Source organism: Chenopodium quinoa, unplaced genomic scaffold (genome assembly GCF_001683475.1).
Source record: "Chenopodium quinoa cultivar QQ74 unplaced genomic scaffold, ASM168347v1, whole genome shotgun sequence".
Classification (NCBI taxonomy): Eukaryota; Viridiplantae; Streptophyta; class Magnoliopsida; order Caryophyllales; family Amaranthaceae; genus Chenopodium; species Chenopodium quinoa.
In genome coordinates, this window is record NW_018743099.1 from 2,421,137 (window position 1) to 2,437,558 (window position 16,422).

General features: G+C 35.4%; 1 protein-coding gene across 4 annotated transcripts; it reads right to left on the bottom strand.

Annotated features, from left to right (window-relative positions):
* Positions 1-1,469: 1,469 nt before the first annotated feature.
* LOC110731887 lies at positions 1,470-15,330 on the bottom strand. Of its 4 annotated transcripts, none has more exons than XM_021911804.1 (23): positions 14,882-15,330; positions 10,832-10,894; positions 10,390-10,492; positions 10,241-10,316; positions 10,025-10,121; positions 9,878-9,940; positions 9,721-9,780; positions 9,517-9,621; positions 8,862-8,972; positions 7,811-7,852; positions 7,524-7,634; positions 7,260-7,447; positions 6,065-6,330; positions 5,857-5,978; positions 5,725-5,767; positions 5,534-5,625; positions 5,332-5,380; positions 4,835-4,905; positions 4,591-4,710; positions 3,009-3,109; positions 2,546-2,591; positions 1,962-2,094; positions 1,470-1,788 (listed from the first exon to the last, which is right to left on the bottom strand). In XM_021911804.1, exons 1-22 carry the CDS (start codon positions 14,999-15,001, stop codon positions 2,020-2,022), a joined length of 2,124 nt encoding a protein of 707 aa, XP_021767496.1. In that variant the 5' UTR covers positions 15,002-15,330; the 3' UTR covers positions 1,470-1,788; positions 1,962-2,019. The 4 variants fall into 4 exon arrangements, with proteins under 4 accessions (XP_021767496.1, XP_021767494.1, XP_021767498.1 ...); XM_021911802.1 differs by having other exon boundaries at positions 10,832-10,897; XM_021911806.1 differs by lacking the exon at positions 1,962-2,094.
* Positions 15,331-16,422: the final 1,092 nt, after the last annotated feature.

Here is a 16,422-nt window from a genome sequence, read left to right on the forward strand (position 1 = left end):
TGGAAAGGAGTGTACGTCTTATGTTTCGAATTGAATGTTGCGTATGAATTATGACAACGCGACTTCTCTTTGTTTTTACTTCGTATAACATTATCAAGTGACAACTTTATTTTATTTTATTTTGTTAAGAAAAATAAAAGAAATGAAGCCTTATAAGAATGTATGTGTTCATTTCACGTGAAAAACTTTGCTACAAAAGAATTATTGGCGAATGACAAAAGGTCGTGACAAAATTGAAGTTCATTTATTGAAAATTCATGTTCATTGTTTGAAAGTCGTGATACAAGTTCATCTTCATTGTAAACATATCATGTTCCCCTTATCTCATCTAAATATCCACTACTAGAAGAGTTACTAAAATAACTCATGCAACACCCTCAACCAACAACATCCTCTAACTTCCCCGAGCAAAGCAACCACCATCCCCGCCACCGCAAATTTCATGTTGGACTAGGATGGCGTATAAATCATGTTGACAGTCCGGTAAGTGTAAATGACGGAAAATATGTTATGTTTTTCATGATGCAAGGAGTAGATACAACATACAAGGGTGTAGCCGTGTAGGCGGGTTTTGATGCAAGTAAAAAGGCACAACTCATTCGAAGGAGAGAGTGGCGGAAGAGAATGCATATATCTATATTCTTGATTCTTAAGGATGGTTAAGATTATGCAAATTCTACAAGGTAGTATTATTTTGAAACTCCACCGGATCGAAAGCCGTTGACGGTGATCGAGAATAGCGACATACCAATGATTTACTAACATTGCATAACTGAGATTATTGACAACGCATATATAAGGAGTTACTAATAAACATTACTATGATTAATGTTGATGGAAATAATGGTAGCATTAAGACCAGAATTATTACTCCATATACTTAGTAGTAGTTTCAATAATAATACTGCAAAAAAATTTATAAAATGAATTTGATATCAAGCTTTGGGTACCACCCCTAATTCATTAGACAAAAGGGGCATTTTATGTAGTTCCAACAGGGAGAGAAGGTGGGGCAGGTCAGGGGAAGGGGGGGGGGGGGATAGGAGGGTTTGTTTCGGTAGTGGAAGGGGATGCTAATGCGGTTTTAGGTAGTCATTGTAGTCGCTCTTGGTTAGGAAACTTGGTTGGGGGACGGTGGTGTAATCATGTAAAGGCTGCAAAAATGAGTGTAGTCGCTCTTGGTTGGGAAACTTGGTTGGGGGACGGTGGTGTAATCATGTAAAAGATGCAAAAAAGAGGTGATGCCGTGATTGAGAATAACCAGCTTCATTATACTTCTCCTGTGATAACTAACGCAAATTTCAACTCCTTAGGTCGGAGTGGGAATCATGATTAATTAGCTGGGTGTTTAGAGAACACAAAACTCAGACTTCGTGAGAACCAGTCATCCTCTCTAGTAGAAGATAGGGAGCAACCAAACGATCCATCACACCTCCCCTCAATATAATGCTGAGCTTTCTACTATAGAATTTGCACTATGATCGAAAACTAGATTTTTGTCGTCGCTGAAGGACCTCCAATAACACAAATATTCACCAAACTGTTAAGAATGGATTGATTACATTTCTTCTGAATAACCTATAACTTACATTAATCAACCTTTACATGTTCACTACAGTCTCATTGCGATACACAAAAGCCTGCTACCCTGAAGTAAATACAGTACTCTTTTTTAAACCCCATTTACTTTGTTTTACACCCAAGAAGGGAGAGAGAGCCTCCCATACAAAAATTCGTTCACTTGCTAAAGAACATCCTTCTCCTCTTTCCTTTCCCTTTTTGCATAGCCTGTTGAAGAAGCTCAAACATAGTCAACACTTTCAATTGTATGGGCCTCAATGAAAAATAAAATATACATATTCTTTAGTAATTAAGCTACAAAGGGTGCAAGCAGAAATATATGGATGATGCACAAAGAAGATTCACAATTGTCATAAGTTGAAAATTTCAAATCTAATCACCCGTCCAATGAACAATGTTCCACCTATGGCATGGTCCGAGGGCCAAATATTTTCAGCCTTATGCTTGCCAGTGCAGAGACGCTGTTTTTGTTGGATAATCAATTGAATATCCATCTTCTGTGGTCAAATTTGACTGCAAAATTCAAGAAGCTGAACTGTCTGAAACCAGTTTTGCTGAGCTTTGAATTTACTATAAATTAGTAATTATTTATTCATATAGATGAGATTTATCTTTGTACTTTACAGTGAGCCTTACTAAAGCTAAGTATGGAAAGGTGATAGCCATCATCAAAAGACAGCAATCTAGGAACAGGAAACATGCAGGATAGCAACACTAAGCAGAAGAAACATGCAAGACAGCACTAACCCTAATCACCTAGCAGTGGCTTACTATAGTCACCACTCACCAAATATGGCTTCAGAATTAATCTATTCAGGCCTTAAACATGATAATACAAAGCGATGAGGTATCTCAGGTTTATATAATTGTGCAACTAACTATATTTATCAAAAAAATATATACAAAGATGAAGTATAAATAAACTTTTAAAGAAGTCATATCCAAATTACAAGGGAGAGCACACCTTCATGATGAATAATTTCAGCGTGAGGACAATTGTATCTCTCATACTGCAAAACCAAAAGTAACAAAGCTTAATATATAAATAAAGCCTAAAATTTAACAAGTTAACAATATAATTTTTCATGCATGTGTTTCACTGTGTGCATGTTTGGGGAGGAGGGGTACCAAATGGTTATTTAATAATAAGTTACTTTGCCACATAAGTATGCAAAATAACTCCAACAAAATTGTAAATTTATATAATTCTGGCAACATGGATATATGTAAGTCCACTTTAGTGTATCTCACTTCCAGCTTGAATTAGAACATTTTTATACAAACTGAAGTTCCCCTCCTGAATTTTATCTTACTTCAAGCAAAATTGGGAATGGGAGTGTTCATTTATGCTTCTTTATTCACCCGAACAAGAAGTCAATAACTCTTTTTTTGGAGCTATTATGAGAAGACGGGAACTGGGGCAATACCTAGCAATGTCTGTTATGGTAGTCTCAGCTCGCATGAGATGCTCAACATCACTGGGACTAAATATAGAAAACTCGAGAAGGTGTCCATGGGTAATGGTTACCTGCATAAAGTACTCATCAGAAATGGATGCCGAAGAACAGGAAAATTAGGGGAAGGGGTGTTTGGTTGGGGGTCTTGATCTTATAAATACATAAGCAAACACATCAGAAAGCCAACAGTAGGCTCAAAGTTTCCATCTTACAGAAAATTATGAAATTTCATAAACAAATAATATGGAGCACCGCATATATATTGTTCTGTGTAACCAAGCAAATTTTTGTTATTTTTTATGATAACATTTTATTAATAAAAAAAATAAAATAATAATAATAAAAAAAAAAGCTAACATTTTTGTTATACTACATATGTATGAGGGATTGGATGATAAAGGTACTCCATCAGTCCCTCAAGGATTTGACAATTAATGGATAAAATAACGCTCATCTCATGGAAACACGATACATTCACACAAACATTGCAAGCCTTGCTTGTGTTGCTTAACAAAAAACTGACGTGACTAGCTGTTCTATTTTTAATACGGAAAACAAAAGTATCAATGGTTAGTCACAGCAGGAGGCTAGTACCAAGCACTACTCCAGTACTCCTAGTGTGGTAAAGTCATTTACTCATATAGTTGCCTTCTTGACGTCTAAGATAAAGTTGATCCCTCTAAAGAAATAATTACAGAAATGGAAAAGCTAATACTTATCTCCGACAAATCCCATATATTTGAAGTGCATAGATGAAAAAAATAATGCTCTTAAGCGCTCATTCATCTCACTTATCAAGGAAATGGCTATTACAGTTTGACAAGATACAAGGGGTAAAAAAATCTTCCTCCAACCTAACTCCCAACTCAGAATTAACATTTATCAAAGAAAAAAGGTTGTCCTAACTATAACTCAAACAATGTAAATGTAATATATATAAAGGCTATTCCCCACAATTCTTCCATATACTTCCTTTTTTTAGAGCTGTTCCACTTTGATCTTTAGCATTACTCAATAACCCCATTTTGACCACAATGTATTAAAACAAATGTGACTAAATGTAATTGGATTTATCTCAATAATAATTTTGAGATATAAACTTTTTATGATTTTTACTAATAGATAATTAAAGATAATAATGGACAAAGTTGTAAGTTAGCAAACAAGTCAACTAAGAGTGAAACAACTAATTCAAAGTATTTTACTCATTTACTCTATCTCGAATCCATCTTTTCAGGACCATCAAATGATTCTCATAGCACATAAAAATCACACGCCTGAAGAAAGATTTTGAGGATTGCAATTTTGTAGTCTCACAACTTCACACAAAAATGGGCACCTATCTCTTGTTAAAGCACCAATTGAAGCTATTTGAAAACTTCAAAGGCAAATGGCTTGCAAAACAACAGTGGTTCATGAAAAAAGTCTACAAACATTATCCAAAAATTTAATTTTAAATCTCGAGCAAATGCATTAAAGACGATGAGAGAAAATTTAGATTAAAAACAATTTTATTTTATTTTTTTTTAAAAAAGGAAAAAAAAAAACATACAGTGGTTCCTGGTAAAAACTTCTCATTGACAGCAAGACTGTTGGATCCACTTCCCTTGATACTATAACCCTCACGCTTAATAGTCAAAGTAGCTGGCTCCCATATGTCAAGGTAACCTGTCTGCACCAGTATAACCCACAATCTTAGTACGAAGTATATAACTTTGCTGAAGATGAAAGTGGAATCCATAGCAAATTAACAACCAAATAAAAAATTGAGAGGTAAAAAATGAAGGCGGGCATACCGATACTGATACTTTATAAGAGGCCTGACCATTCCGCCAGTTCTGTTCTATGTGACTTTGCATGGCAGGATCTGTATCAATAAAGAAGTTTTTAGCTAGCTATAAAAAGATTAATAGGTAATGCAGCTACCCACAATCAACAAAACAAATTAAAAAAGGCAACAGAACATTCAAATAAATACATTCAATAAAAATTGGTTAGATTCAGTAAATATCAGTCCTTTAAAACCTTAGTGGTACATAAAGATCGGCTGAAGAAGAGTCCTATTCTATCCTTTTAGCATACACCATTAACAGGTGTGCACGGTGTCACCCCCCTCCCCCCTCTTCCAAAAACCACAGCCCCTATTTTTTTTAATTACCTTTACCTCTAAACTAAAGATATTGGAGATAGAGTCATATCAGCACGCAACAGAATAGAAAAACAAAGAGACAATCACAAATTCACAAGACTGATCGATTTAATCCCATTAAAGTAACAACTTTTAATATCTTACCACAAGTGATTTTTCTGTGCTCATTAGCAAAAACCTTTACAAGCTCCCCCTGCAGTTTAAACAGAGAATTAAATAAAAAGAAAGTAAATGAAAAATAAGTGTCCGATAGTACCGCAGGAAAATGAAAATTCTAACCATAAAGTATCAATCTATACAAGGTTAACACAACCATCAGCAGTAACATCCAAAGAAAAAAAGTTACCTTTCTTTTTCTGTCATCCAAAGGCTGAACTTCAATAGCCAGATATGTCTCCACATCATCAGCTGTGACAAGGTAGACCGGTTGTTTTGCCCCTGATATTTAAAAGTTCGTGAGTTGCCAAATCTGCAAATTTCTGAGTACAAAATGAAAAATAAAAGACAAAACAAAATGCAGAGACAAGGCAGAAATACCATCTATGTATTTCACAGATCCATCTTCCAAATGGCGCACCCACTGCTCAATACCAAACAAGTAACTTTACAAATAGATTCAAAGAAGAATTCTAACAATTATATCTCAAAAATAAAGGTCTCAAGAACGACCTCAAAGTTACAGCTGGTTGTTCCGTTTGTAGAAAAGCCACACGCTTGGATCTCTCGCCCGGGATAAGGTTCACCTGATATTTGAAGATCCTCTATTGCTGGTAATGGATCATCATCAGCAGCTGCAGATTCCAACATGACAAACAATATCCATAAGCCATCATACTTGTTGAACATGAATCAAACATAGAAACCACAAAAGGTTTACCCTCAGAGAAAGAAGATGAAGGCTCTTCAGGAACTGGTTGAAGATAAGGAAAGGAAGAACTAGGATCCTCAATTGTGTTGGAATAAGGAGAGGTCCCTGTATTCCAAGTCGATGCATCTTCATTTTCATGATATTGCCCCTCTGCAGCAGCTCCGTATACCTCAGAACTACTTACTGGATCCTTAAATTTGACCTGTCTAGGCGTAGCATGATATTCATCACGGCTGACAGAAACTTGTGTTGGTGCATCATGGGTATCTGGATCCCTAAAGTCAAATAGGAGGCAAAAAATTAACCAAACTATGCCAATACATAAGAGAAAGATGTGATCACCAACCTAAATTCTTAAGAAACCGTACAAGATATTTCAAGCACACACGGAGATATATATAAAGAATATAATATAATCTAAACATAAAAAAACTTTCAAAACAACAACAATAACAACTCCACATTGATCCTTATGAAGCATGGAGATGTCCAGATCTACACAGCCTCATCCCTTAGATCCTAATCAATGCACTCTCTCCCTTAAGAAGTAGCCAAGTCCCATTCCACCATTAATGGATGAAGAGACAGCTACCCCAGGATAAAATTTCCACATATAAAGCATGGTAAGGGTAAAATAACAAAGAGTAAATGGAGAAAGCACCAATAATAATGTATTAAAAGTACTAAGTGGACACTCATCAAGGAAGAAACATATCTAAAAAAGCAGATCCAAATGCTCCTCACGCACAAAAAGTAGAAGTTGTTGCAGACATGAGGAAAACCCCAAAATTTAAATAAAAAATTAATGGTATATCAGCATCAATGTCTATGTTATTCAAGAAAAAAAAGAAAAAAGAAGACAAATAAAAGTCGATAGCATTTTGACATGCAAACATGAGAAGTCTCTATTATTAATCTAGAAAATATGAACGAGAAAAGAAAAACAAACAGCAGTAAAATAACTTTACGGATGACAACAATCTACTTATATAAAACTCCAAAATAAAATCCTGGCCTTTGCAATAGCAAACACAAAACAAAATTATTTATTGTTTATTTAATGGCTATAAGGACTGTAACATTTTACTTCTGAGATGCCCTTAAATCAACCAACAGAATTTCAAATGAAAACAGGACCCACCAACTAAAGAGATGGTTGTAATTGTTCACAGTTCAGTGGCAATCTTCATTTGAGCAGGCTCACCTGCTTGCAAGAGGTGAATACCTCCCCATATTGCTTAACTCTGCATTTTGTGTAAAAGGAGCGCTTGCATCAGCTTGAATGGCGTGCTGGCCCCTAGAATTCCAATCTGCAGCAATCTGACCATCAGAGTTTACCATGTTTGCAGGAGAATATGAAGGACGAGGCACAAGTTCTAGCCCATTTTTGCTCTGACAGAAAATGCATGATATTAAAAAAAGATCATGAAACTACGAAAATAAGTGACTTGTAGACATGTGATCATACTGAAGTAGGTGCTGCGCCACTGGAATGTTCAGGGGAATGTGCAGCAAAGTTAGGACTAGTCCCACCAGAGCGCCATGGTGTCAGTTGATACTGAGACTCTTTCAATCTTGCCTGTCAGCACAAGAAGACAAACACACAGAACACCATCAGAAAAAACTACTAAATCCTGCATTGACAAAATTGAAACTAAAAATATGCTATATACTGCCTTAGAGAAGGAAGGAAAGAAAAAACGGCATAATCTCAAATCACTTATTCTGGATGGAGGTCAAACAGTTGTAGGTTACCTCAGTGATGATTAACTTTTCCTGCAGATGTTTAAATAGCACCTGCAAACCACCGGTGAAGGAGGGCACTATTAGTATAAAGCAAAAGGGAAGACATGCCAACTTGGATCTGCTATTCCCAAACTCCTTTAAAAAAAAAAAAAAAAAAAAAAAAAAAAAAAAAAAAAAAAAAAAAAAAGGAAAACAAAAAGGACACACACAGCAAGAGAAAAAACAAGCTCACTTTACTTCATAAGACCTTGACATGGTGATGCCAATCATGATGGTCAGGTCAGCACACTGATAGGTCTGTTATTCAAGCTTTTGCTGATACAGGTTACCAATGCGAATGATTCTTCCCTACCCCCTCCCCCCCCCCCCTAAAATCATACTAGCCACAAAAACAGAAAATTATGCTCTTGAAAGAAACAGAAAATTCATCAACATGCAGCAAAACCATCAAGTCACCATCTTCAGGATCAACACCCATCTCCTGAATACAAAACTGTCGAAGTAAAAATCGAATCTTCTCAAATCAGTTGGAAAGTAGATTTTAGTAATGGTGGCATCCAATCATTTTGATTCCTTTTTGAAAAAAAATCAGTCATGGACCAAGATGCCATCCTCCTAAATTGATCACAGGGATCGTTCTATACTAGTCCACTCGTCCCTATCCAATACTATACAGTCCAAAGACCACATGTCCTTTATACCATGATTTCCAGTCTCCTTTCTCTGGACCGGACCTATCGAATGTTAGTGTTAGACATGTTCAAGCCATCATGCTTGATACTCCTTCATCTTTTCACTTACAAAGTACTCAAAGCATACATAATTGAGCCATGAAAGTCCAGAAAAAGAAGGTAGTTAAGCTGCATTCTAACAAATCTTAATGTATGACTAATTTTTGCATCAAAAAGTTCAAAATTCCCCTTCTACGTCATACAAAAAACCCTAAAATGCCCATTAGGAAACCTCAGTTTGTGTTGTATCCCATCTTACAGCAAAATAAATCCAACAATCAGCAATGCTTCAAAAGAGACAGAAACTCAAATTTACAGGAAACACATACCTTGACGTTACTAACAATAGACTGGGCATCTGATACCTGTGGCTGAAGAGAATATTCTGCAAGAAGAGGCAATAAAGATGACACAAAAGTTGTCCTCTCTTGCTGCACATCCTGAAAAAGCAATGGGGTCAAACCTCATACACATAATTAGGATTGGTTTAAACAGACATATCGTGCATACAATTACTGCCATTGTTCCATTGTAATACTTCAGCGTATGGTGTTAAACTTCATACATGTAAGTAGGATTGGATAAAAAAAAGAAAAGAAAAAAAAAATCTGGTCACAATTACTACAATAATATCACCTTCCAAGACTGACAGAATTCTTCAATAAAAAATAATAAAATAAAAACATTTTATATGTCAAATTAACTCTAAAATGGGAGGATCAAGCACAAATATTAAAATGCAGAACATGAAAGGCATCCAATGAGACACATTTAATGTCTTAAATAGAGCCAAACATAGCTTTATATACAAGACAGGCTCAACTATGTGTATCGTCGTATCGACCACTACATAAAGCATAAAAAAAGCATCAGTTCAACAAACCAAAGCCTTAACCCCAAAAGGATGAGTTCAGACATGAACCAAGAACTTACACAAAGAAAACAAATACCAAATGCAAATATTTAATCAAACAAACGATTTACCTGTAAAGCATAAGTTAAGCGCACATTTTCTTCAATTATATCTTGCCGATAAGAAAGAGATTTGGATGCTGCATCAATTAGATCTTGTTGTTGTTGATCAAATGCCTACATTAAACAATCAATGAAGCTTATGGCATTCAGTTATATCCAATGACAAATTCATATCAGAAACAAAATCAATTTGAAGTTTGAAGTTGTTTTAACCATTCGCATATGAGCAATGCGCTTCTCTAGAACATATTTTTCATTACGAATTTGGGCTTCCTGAAACAGTAAAAGGACAATCAAATAAATCAATACAGAATTCACTTATTTTATTATGGAATCAGATTCAAGGTCTTGAGGAAAGACATTTACATACCTTTATGGAATAGTCATTTAGATGCTTACGAAGCTGCATGATTTCTTCTTCACGCTCTCTGATCTTTGGGACAAAAAAAATTGGGTAAGTGCAATTCAATCCCATAAGCATCATAGCAGAAAAGGAGGGAAGCTCTTAGAAAAGAACCTGCTGCCAAAGGTTGCTATGATTATTTGATTCAGTAACTGGCATCAATCTTTCTACATGAACATTGTTGGGATCGTACTCGCCATTCTTTTGCAACCTTAAAAAAATGGAAGAAAATTTAAAGCATGTGAAATTTGAGTATCCCTCATTGGCAATTGTATCCACAAAAGGAAAGGATCTATGACCCGAAATCATAAGTTCAGCCTGTAAGCATACATGAGATGTCTGCCCGGAGAGTGTAGTGTAGGTGATGCAGGCTGGAGGTTGTTGGCATTTTCTGCAGTCTGGCCACCTGGAAGTGCGACCAAGTTACATTACTCTTCATACTCTGATTTTTGCTTAAATTTTGGAAGGAGAGACAATACCTGATGTATCAAACATTTGAGGTACTTGATGGACCCTATTTATTATTCCTTGCATGTGTTCACCAGATGGATAAGACCCCTGAGCTGTAGGCTTATCAAGTTTCTGCCAATGATTACACGGGGGAAGGAAGGAATGCAATCAAGTCAGACCGTTTCAGAAACATGACAGATCACCATGCATGCTTCACAGGCAGATTCAAAGCCTGGGAAGCATAGAGGGTAGGTAAAAAAAAAAAAAAAAACCAAAGCCATGATAATATAGCAAAGTAGGAGAGAGTTGATAGATGCTAATAAAGTTAAAATGGAATGTTCATGAGTCTAATCATTTATAAATGAATCCTACTTAAAAAGGTTATAAATCGGGCAATCTACAAAAACAAAGAAGCAGGGCATATTCACGATTAACTACAACAAGCATAATTATGTAGCTGGAAACACTTACAAGATTTTCAAGTTCCCGATCTTTCTTCAGAAGCTCTTCCCTTAACCTATTGTTCTCTTCAACCTGCTAGAAAATTCATGTAAACATCCATGACTCCTGAAAACAGGCATAAAAAAATTCACAGGCATCAAGCAATTCAGGGAGATAAATATCAGCACTGTTTCTGGGAGTGCCGAAGTTCTTCATCTTGCTAATGGCCAATAGCAGAAAAATATAAACCATTGAAGGTGGATTAGAAATTTTAATTCATGAGTTCAAGCCTTCCATAAAATGTGTCTGAGAATTAGCTTCTGGAACATATAACTGATATAAGTTACAAAAGACGGGAAAGGATGGCCAGAAAACCTTAAACATGCCTCTAATGTTTATCTACGCATAATCGAACTTGGACTAATTTGTCAATTTTAACATAAACAGCTTTGAACGAGACAGAAGTTTGGAACAATCCTCAGAGATCAGGAGGTTTAATTCTGATTTTGAAAGTTGCAACTAAATCCCCACACGAAGCATCATAGTAAATTTTCAGTTAATGCCCAAGAACAGCATCTTTTTATAGGGGATAATTAATAAGTTCTCCCTCAAGGAATTTACTTTCCCTTGAAGCCAATCCATGACTAATGAGAAACAGAAATCTTGGTACAGATTGTTACACTGAAGTGACCGAACAAGGAAACACTCACCCAATACTTTTAGGGCTGTCTCAATAAGCATGGAGGCGCTACGGAAATGATAATATAGGGCCCTCAATAATTGATACATAATCGTTGTCACGTGTGTGAATTCCATCCATAACGATTCGTTATCAAAGGCAAGTTATTAAGACAGGCCCAATTTTAATTAATGCTTTTTTTTTTTTTTTTTGTGAGGAAAGATAGGAAGGAGATTCTATCCAACTCATTTAGAAATGAATGACACGATAACTTACTCATTTATTATTAGTTGATACAGGAGATCATCTGAAACTATTTATCATAACTAGAAGAATACATTACACAAATGAGGAGTATTCATATGCACATACAGAACAAATACAAAAATAATATAAAAAGGCTGTATTGACCTCTATTAGCAATTGTTTTATTAATTTATCTATTAAGTCAAATTAATAGGACAAAAGCAAAATGAAAACATAATCTACTCCTTCTATACCTTTAATGAAGCCCAAAAAGTAGAAAACTAGGATAAAATTTGTTTTCCAGAAAGATTACAGTGTACTTTGAAATTTTCTAGATATAGGATCAATCAGCATTTTAGGAGACAAATCATGAACCTTTGAAAACCACTGATGTTCACTACAGCCAACACACTACCACTACAACGTGCCCACGGATATGATTCTAAATTTCAGGCACTTCAAATACATCAAAGTAAGATAAAATATGAGACCCCATTTCACCGAGGGCTGTTAGCAGTCCGATTGCATCCGCTCATAACCGGTCTTGATTACTTCGAAACATTGTCTTTGAACCAGATATCCAAGGAAAAGAAAGATTTTATAACACCAGAGAGGCTTTTTGGGTTTACAAAGTTTTCCAAGATATATAGATCAAGGAAAAAAAAATAAAAAATAAAAAAAGACGTGGAATTTACAGAAATATGAGAACAGAAAGTATTTCAAACAGATAAGGAGTAAGAAGCAGATACAAAACCAAGACATTTTGTAACATTCTGAAGATCAAACATATTAATTGTACAATTAAGGCTCTTCTACTAGTGTTCTACTAGTTTGGTTGATTATTGCACTTCTTCCTTTCTGCCTCTCTTCCTTAAGGGTTTTGTCATAGCATTTGTACTTCATAAATTCATTTCCTTATATAATGGCTAAGGACGTTGAATCACATACACTCCCAATTAATGATTAGGAAGCATTATGGGGGAGGCGTATCATATACTTCCTCCGTTTATATTTAGTTGACACGTTTGATTTAGGCACGCATATTTAGGAGAAGTGAGATAGACATGTGAAAGACAATAATACCCTTACTTAACCTTCCCTTTCCTTCCTCCATCTATTACATATGAGCCACCACCAGCCCATCCCACCCCAACTCCACCCCACCTATATCTAGTTATCTACTAATTCTACTCCACCACCACCATCACTACCACCTAGATCAGCCAGATATACTTCTCCAGCACCGCCTCACCTTCGTCACTACCTTCATCACATAAAACCCACAAAATTACTCAACCTTGATAATTATCTAAAAATCCAAGAGCATTCACAGCCCAATAATTGCTACTACCTTTAGGGGCTTTAGATCTCAATTCTCAAATATTCCGTACTAGAAAAAGTAGACGACGATGACAAAGGATGACAAATATGATGCTGCAATCAAAGTTCCAGTAATTCAATTAAAAAAGTTGAATCAAAGAATCCCATATCTACACTTTATTAGTTTGTTATGTGGGGATGAAATTACTAGTCCCACCGACCGAATCTAAAGAGGAAAGACATGATTTGAAATCGAGATCTTAATCTAGTGGGTTCAATGATTTGAGGGTTTTTTTGATGTGTTGAAGGCAGAGGGAGGAGAGAGAAAGAGGTGACGACTGACAAGTGGTGGTGGTTGTGGTGGTGGTGGTGAGGTACGATACTAGTATGTGGTTGGTTTGTTTATTGGGTCTGGTGATAGAGAGAGGAGAGAGATTGGTCTAATAATCATATATGAGCAGGAGAGAGGTAAGGGTACAATTGACCATTCACCATAGAAAATATGCCCAAAATAGAAACGTGTCAATTAAAAAAAAAAAAACTTTCCAAAAAGGAATACGTGTCAACTAAAAAAAACGGAGGTAGTATAATTTTATACGTAATCAATGACAACGATAATTCTCAAACAAATATTAGCTTAGATTTGGATCCTGTTTGACTCATCGGTAAGATCATCTACATTTACATTAGTAAATTACTAGTCCCTCTATCCCAGTTTAGTTTGCCTACTTTCCTATTATGTTTGTACCAATTTAGTTTGCCCCTTTTTTTGACAAGGACCCACTAATTTTTAAATACTTTGTTATTCCCACAAGCCACAACTAATAGGTAAGGTCCTTCGACCCACGATAGACAAAACTTCTGGTCTAGGCCAAAATGGTAAGAAATATTAAACTAAAACTTCTCATATGCTCATGAGTTACAGACCCACGATAGACAAAACTAAAAGGCCAAAATGGCAAGAATTTGACCAACCACTACATGATAAGAAGATTTTAAACTAAATTTTCTCATATGATCATGAGTTACAGACCCACGATAAATAAGAGTTCTGGTCTAGTCCAAAATGGTGGTCAGTTCTTCTAGCCATCTTCTATCTTCTTTTCACAATTCATTCATATGAATAAGAGATTCCAAAACTATCAAAACAAGCAACATCTCTGATTCCATTACACCATTGCTCAATGTATGTTTGGTATGAAGATTTTTTAGGGCTAAATTCAGAATCACTAAAGTACTCCCATCATAGATTGTTTTGTTTAGGGGTAAGGCAATAGTTTCCTTTATATGAGCGCAATTGATTCCACCCACTTTTTACCCTTCGCAACTCAGCGGTTACAATTCACATGACCCTCCTCAATTTTTCTCCTCCCTTTCTCATTTGATTCCATTCCATTCAAATACCAAACAATCCATTAAAGTAGTGACTATCATTACCTTTTTCCCACTCTCATTCGATTCCATTCCATTTCGTTTCCATTAACCATACCAAATGCAACCTCGACACTCAAACCGCACCTATCATCAGTGATCATAATTATCTCAACAAAAACATCAAACTAACAAGCTTCCTCAAATTGTTTGATAGCCCTTAATTTACACTTCAACGTATAACATCCATAAAAAAATAACACCAAAATCTAGTTCTCCGGCTATGATTCCAATAAATCAACCATTCTATCATTCATTTCCCACCACCCACAAAGCTTCAAACAAAAGATAACAAAATTGAGCAACTTCTAAAACAGTTTAACGTATACAAAATCAATTGCCATGTTTCGAAATCTTACAACAACAACAACAACAAAAACAACAAGAGAAAGAAGAATATGAACCTGATGACGAATTGTAGTTTCAGCAGCTTCAACAGCTTTCATAACTTGAAAAAGGCTGCTTTCTTTAGCGTTATCAATATTCAATCCGCCAAATTTCTCAGCCAATCCACCATTTTCCATCTTCAATTGAAATTTCTTCAGGAATCTAGGGTTTTTAAATTCTTCCTAAAACCCTCCCCGAAATCCACCACTACCCCACCAAAAATCGAAAATTCGATGATAAATTCCGAAAAAAATTAGCTAAAATCCAGAAATTGATGAAGAAAAACAATCATTTTTTGCAATTGAATTGGGGAAATAGTCGATGATTTCAATGGAAGTGTTTGAGTGATGAATCCGCTCTCGTTTATTTTTTCTCTCTCTTCTCTTTGGTCTCCGGCTAAGCAGCGTTTTTTCCAGCTCCAGTGATCTTTATTTTCTTTTTCTTTTTCTTTTTTATTTTTCAAGTCTTTTTATATAATTACATTCGTAATTTTCTCTTGTACAAAATAACCACTCAAAAACCATTAACACGTGACTTGTACATGAGGTCATGAGACTGTCACTTAAGAGTTGCTATGGGCCTATGGTGAATTGATGATACTCCATCCGTCCCTTTTTGCCCAATTGTTAAAATTTGGGTTAAATTTCAAAAATTTTAATCATAAATTTTTATTGGAATGCAATATATAGTCCTAAGAGTTATATATAAGCGTTAAATATACTCTTGAAAATTATATAAAATTAGGAATTCATGACAAAAAACACGCGTAAATCAGTGTAAGTAGTGTTTATATTTTTGTGATTTCTTAACTTTATAAGATTTTCTAGTGTTTATTTAATACTTATGTGTAGCCCTAAGAGCTATGTTAGCATTTTCCAATATTATTTTACAAAAGGTATAGTCATGGGGGATCTTGTTTGATTCGTTTTATTGTATAATTTATTAATAATAAATTTTATAGTTTTTACACGTTTGGAAATAGAGATATAAACGTTTTTACACGTGTCTTGGAGATCGTAAAAAGTCAAATTCGTAAAAAAAATGTAGGTATAGAGAGAGTACCATATACGGTGATAACTGAGGTAGGGGTGAAAGTTCGGTTTACAGTGTGGTTTATACCCCAAACCGAAATCAAACCACATTAAATCGGTTTTGGGATTTTTCAAACTACACCGCACCATATTACTATTGAAACCGAACCAAACCACACCGTTTTAAATTCGGTTTTTTAAAAGAAAACCGAACCACACTGAAATTTTTCATCCTCTTCCTTTTTGCTCCATCTAATTGGTCATTCACTCCACATCGCCCACATTGGTTGACATTCTAGGACATAAAAAAAAACACAAGTACTATTATTTTTTGGCTTTATATATGTAGGAAAGAAATTAGTATTGGGCTAGGCTATAATTTGGATATGGGCCACAATTCGGTTTGGATTTCGGTTTTTGGGTTTTCAAATCTTAAAGAAACCAAACCATATTAATTCGGTTTTGGGATCCCTCAAACCGCACCGAACCATATTAGAAAAAAAACCGCACCACATTTCTAATTTGGT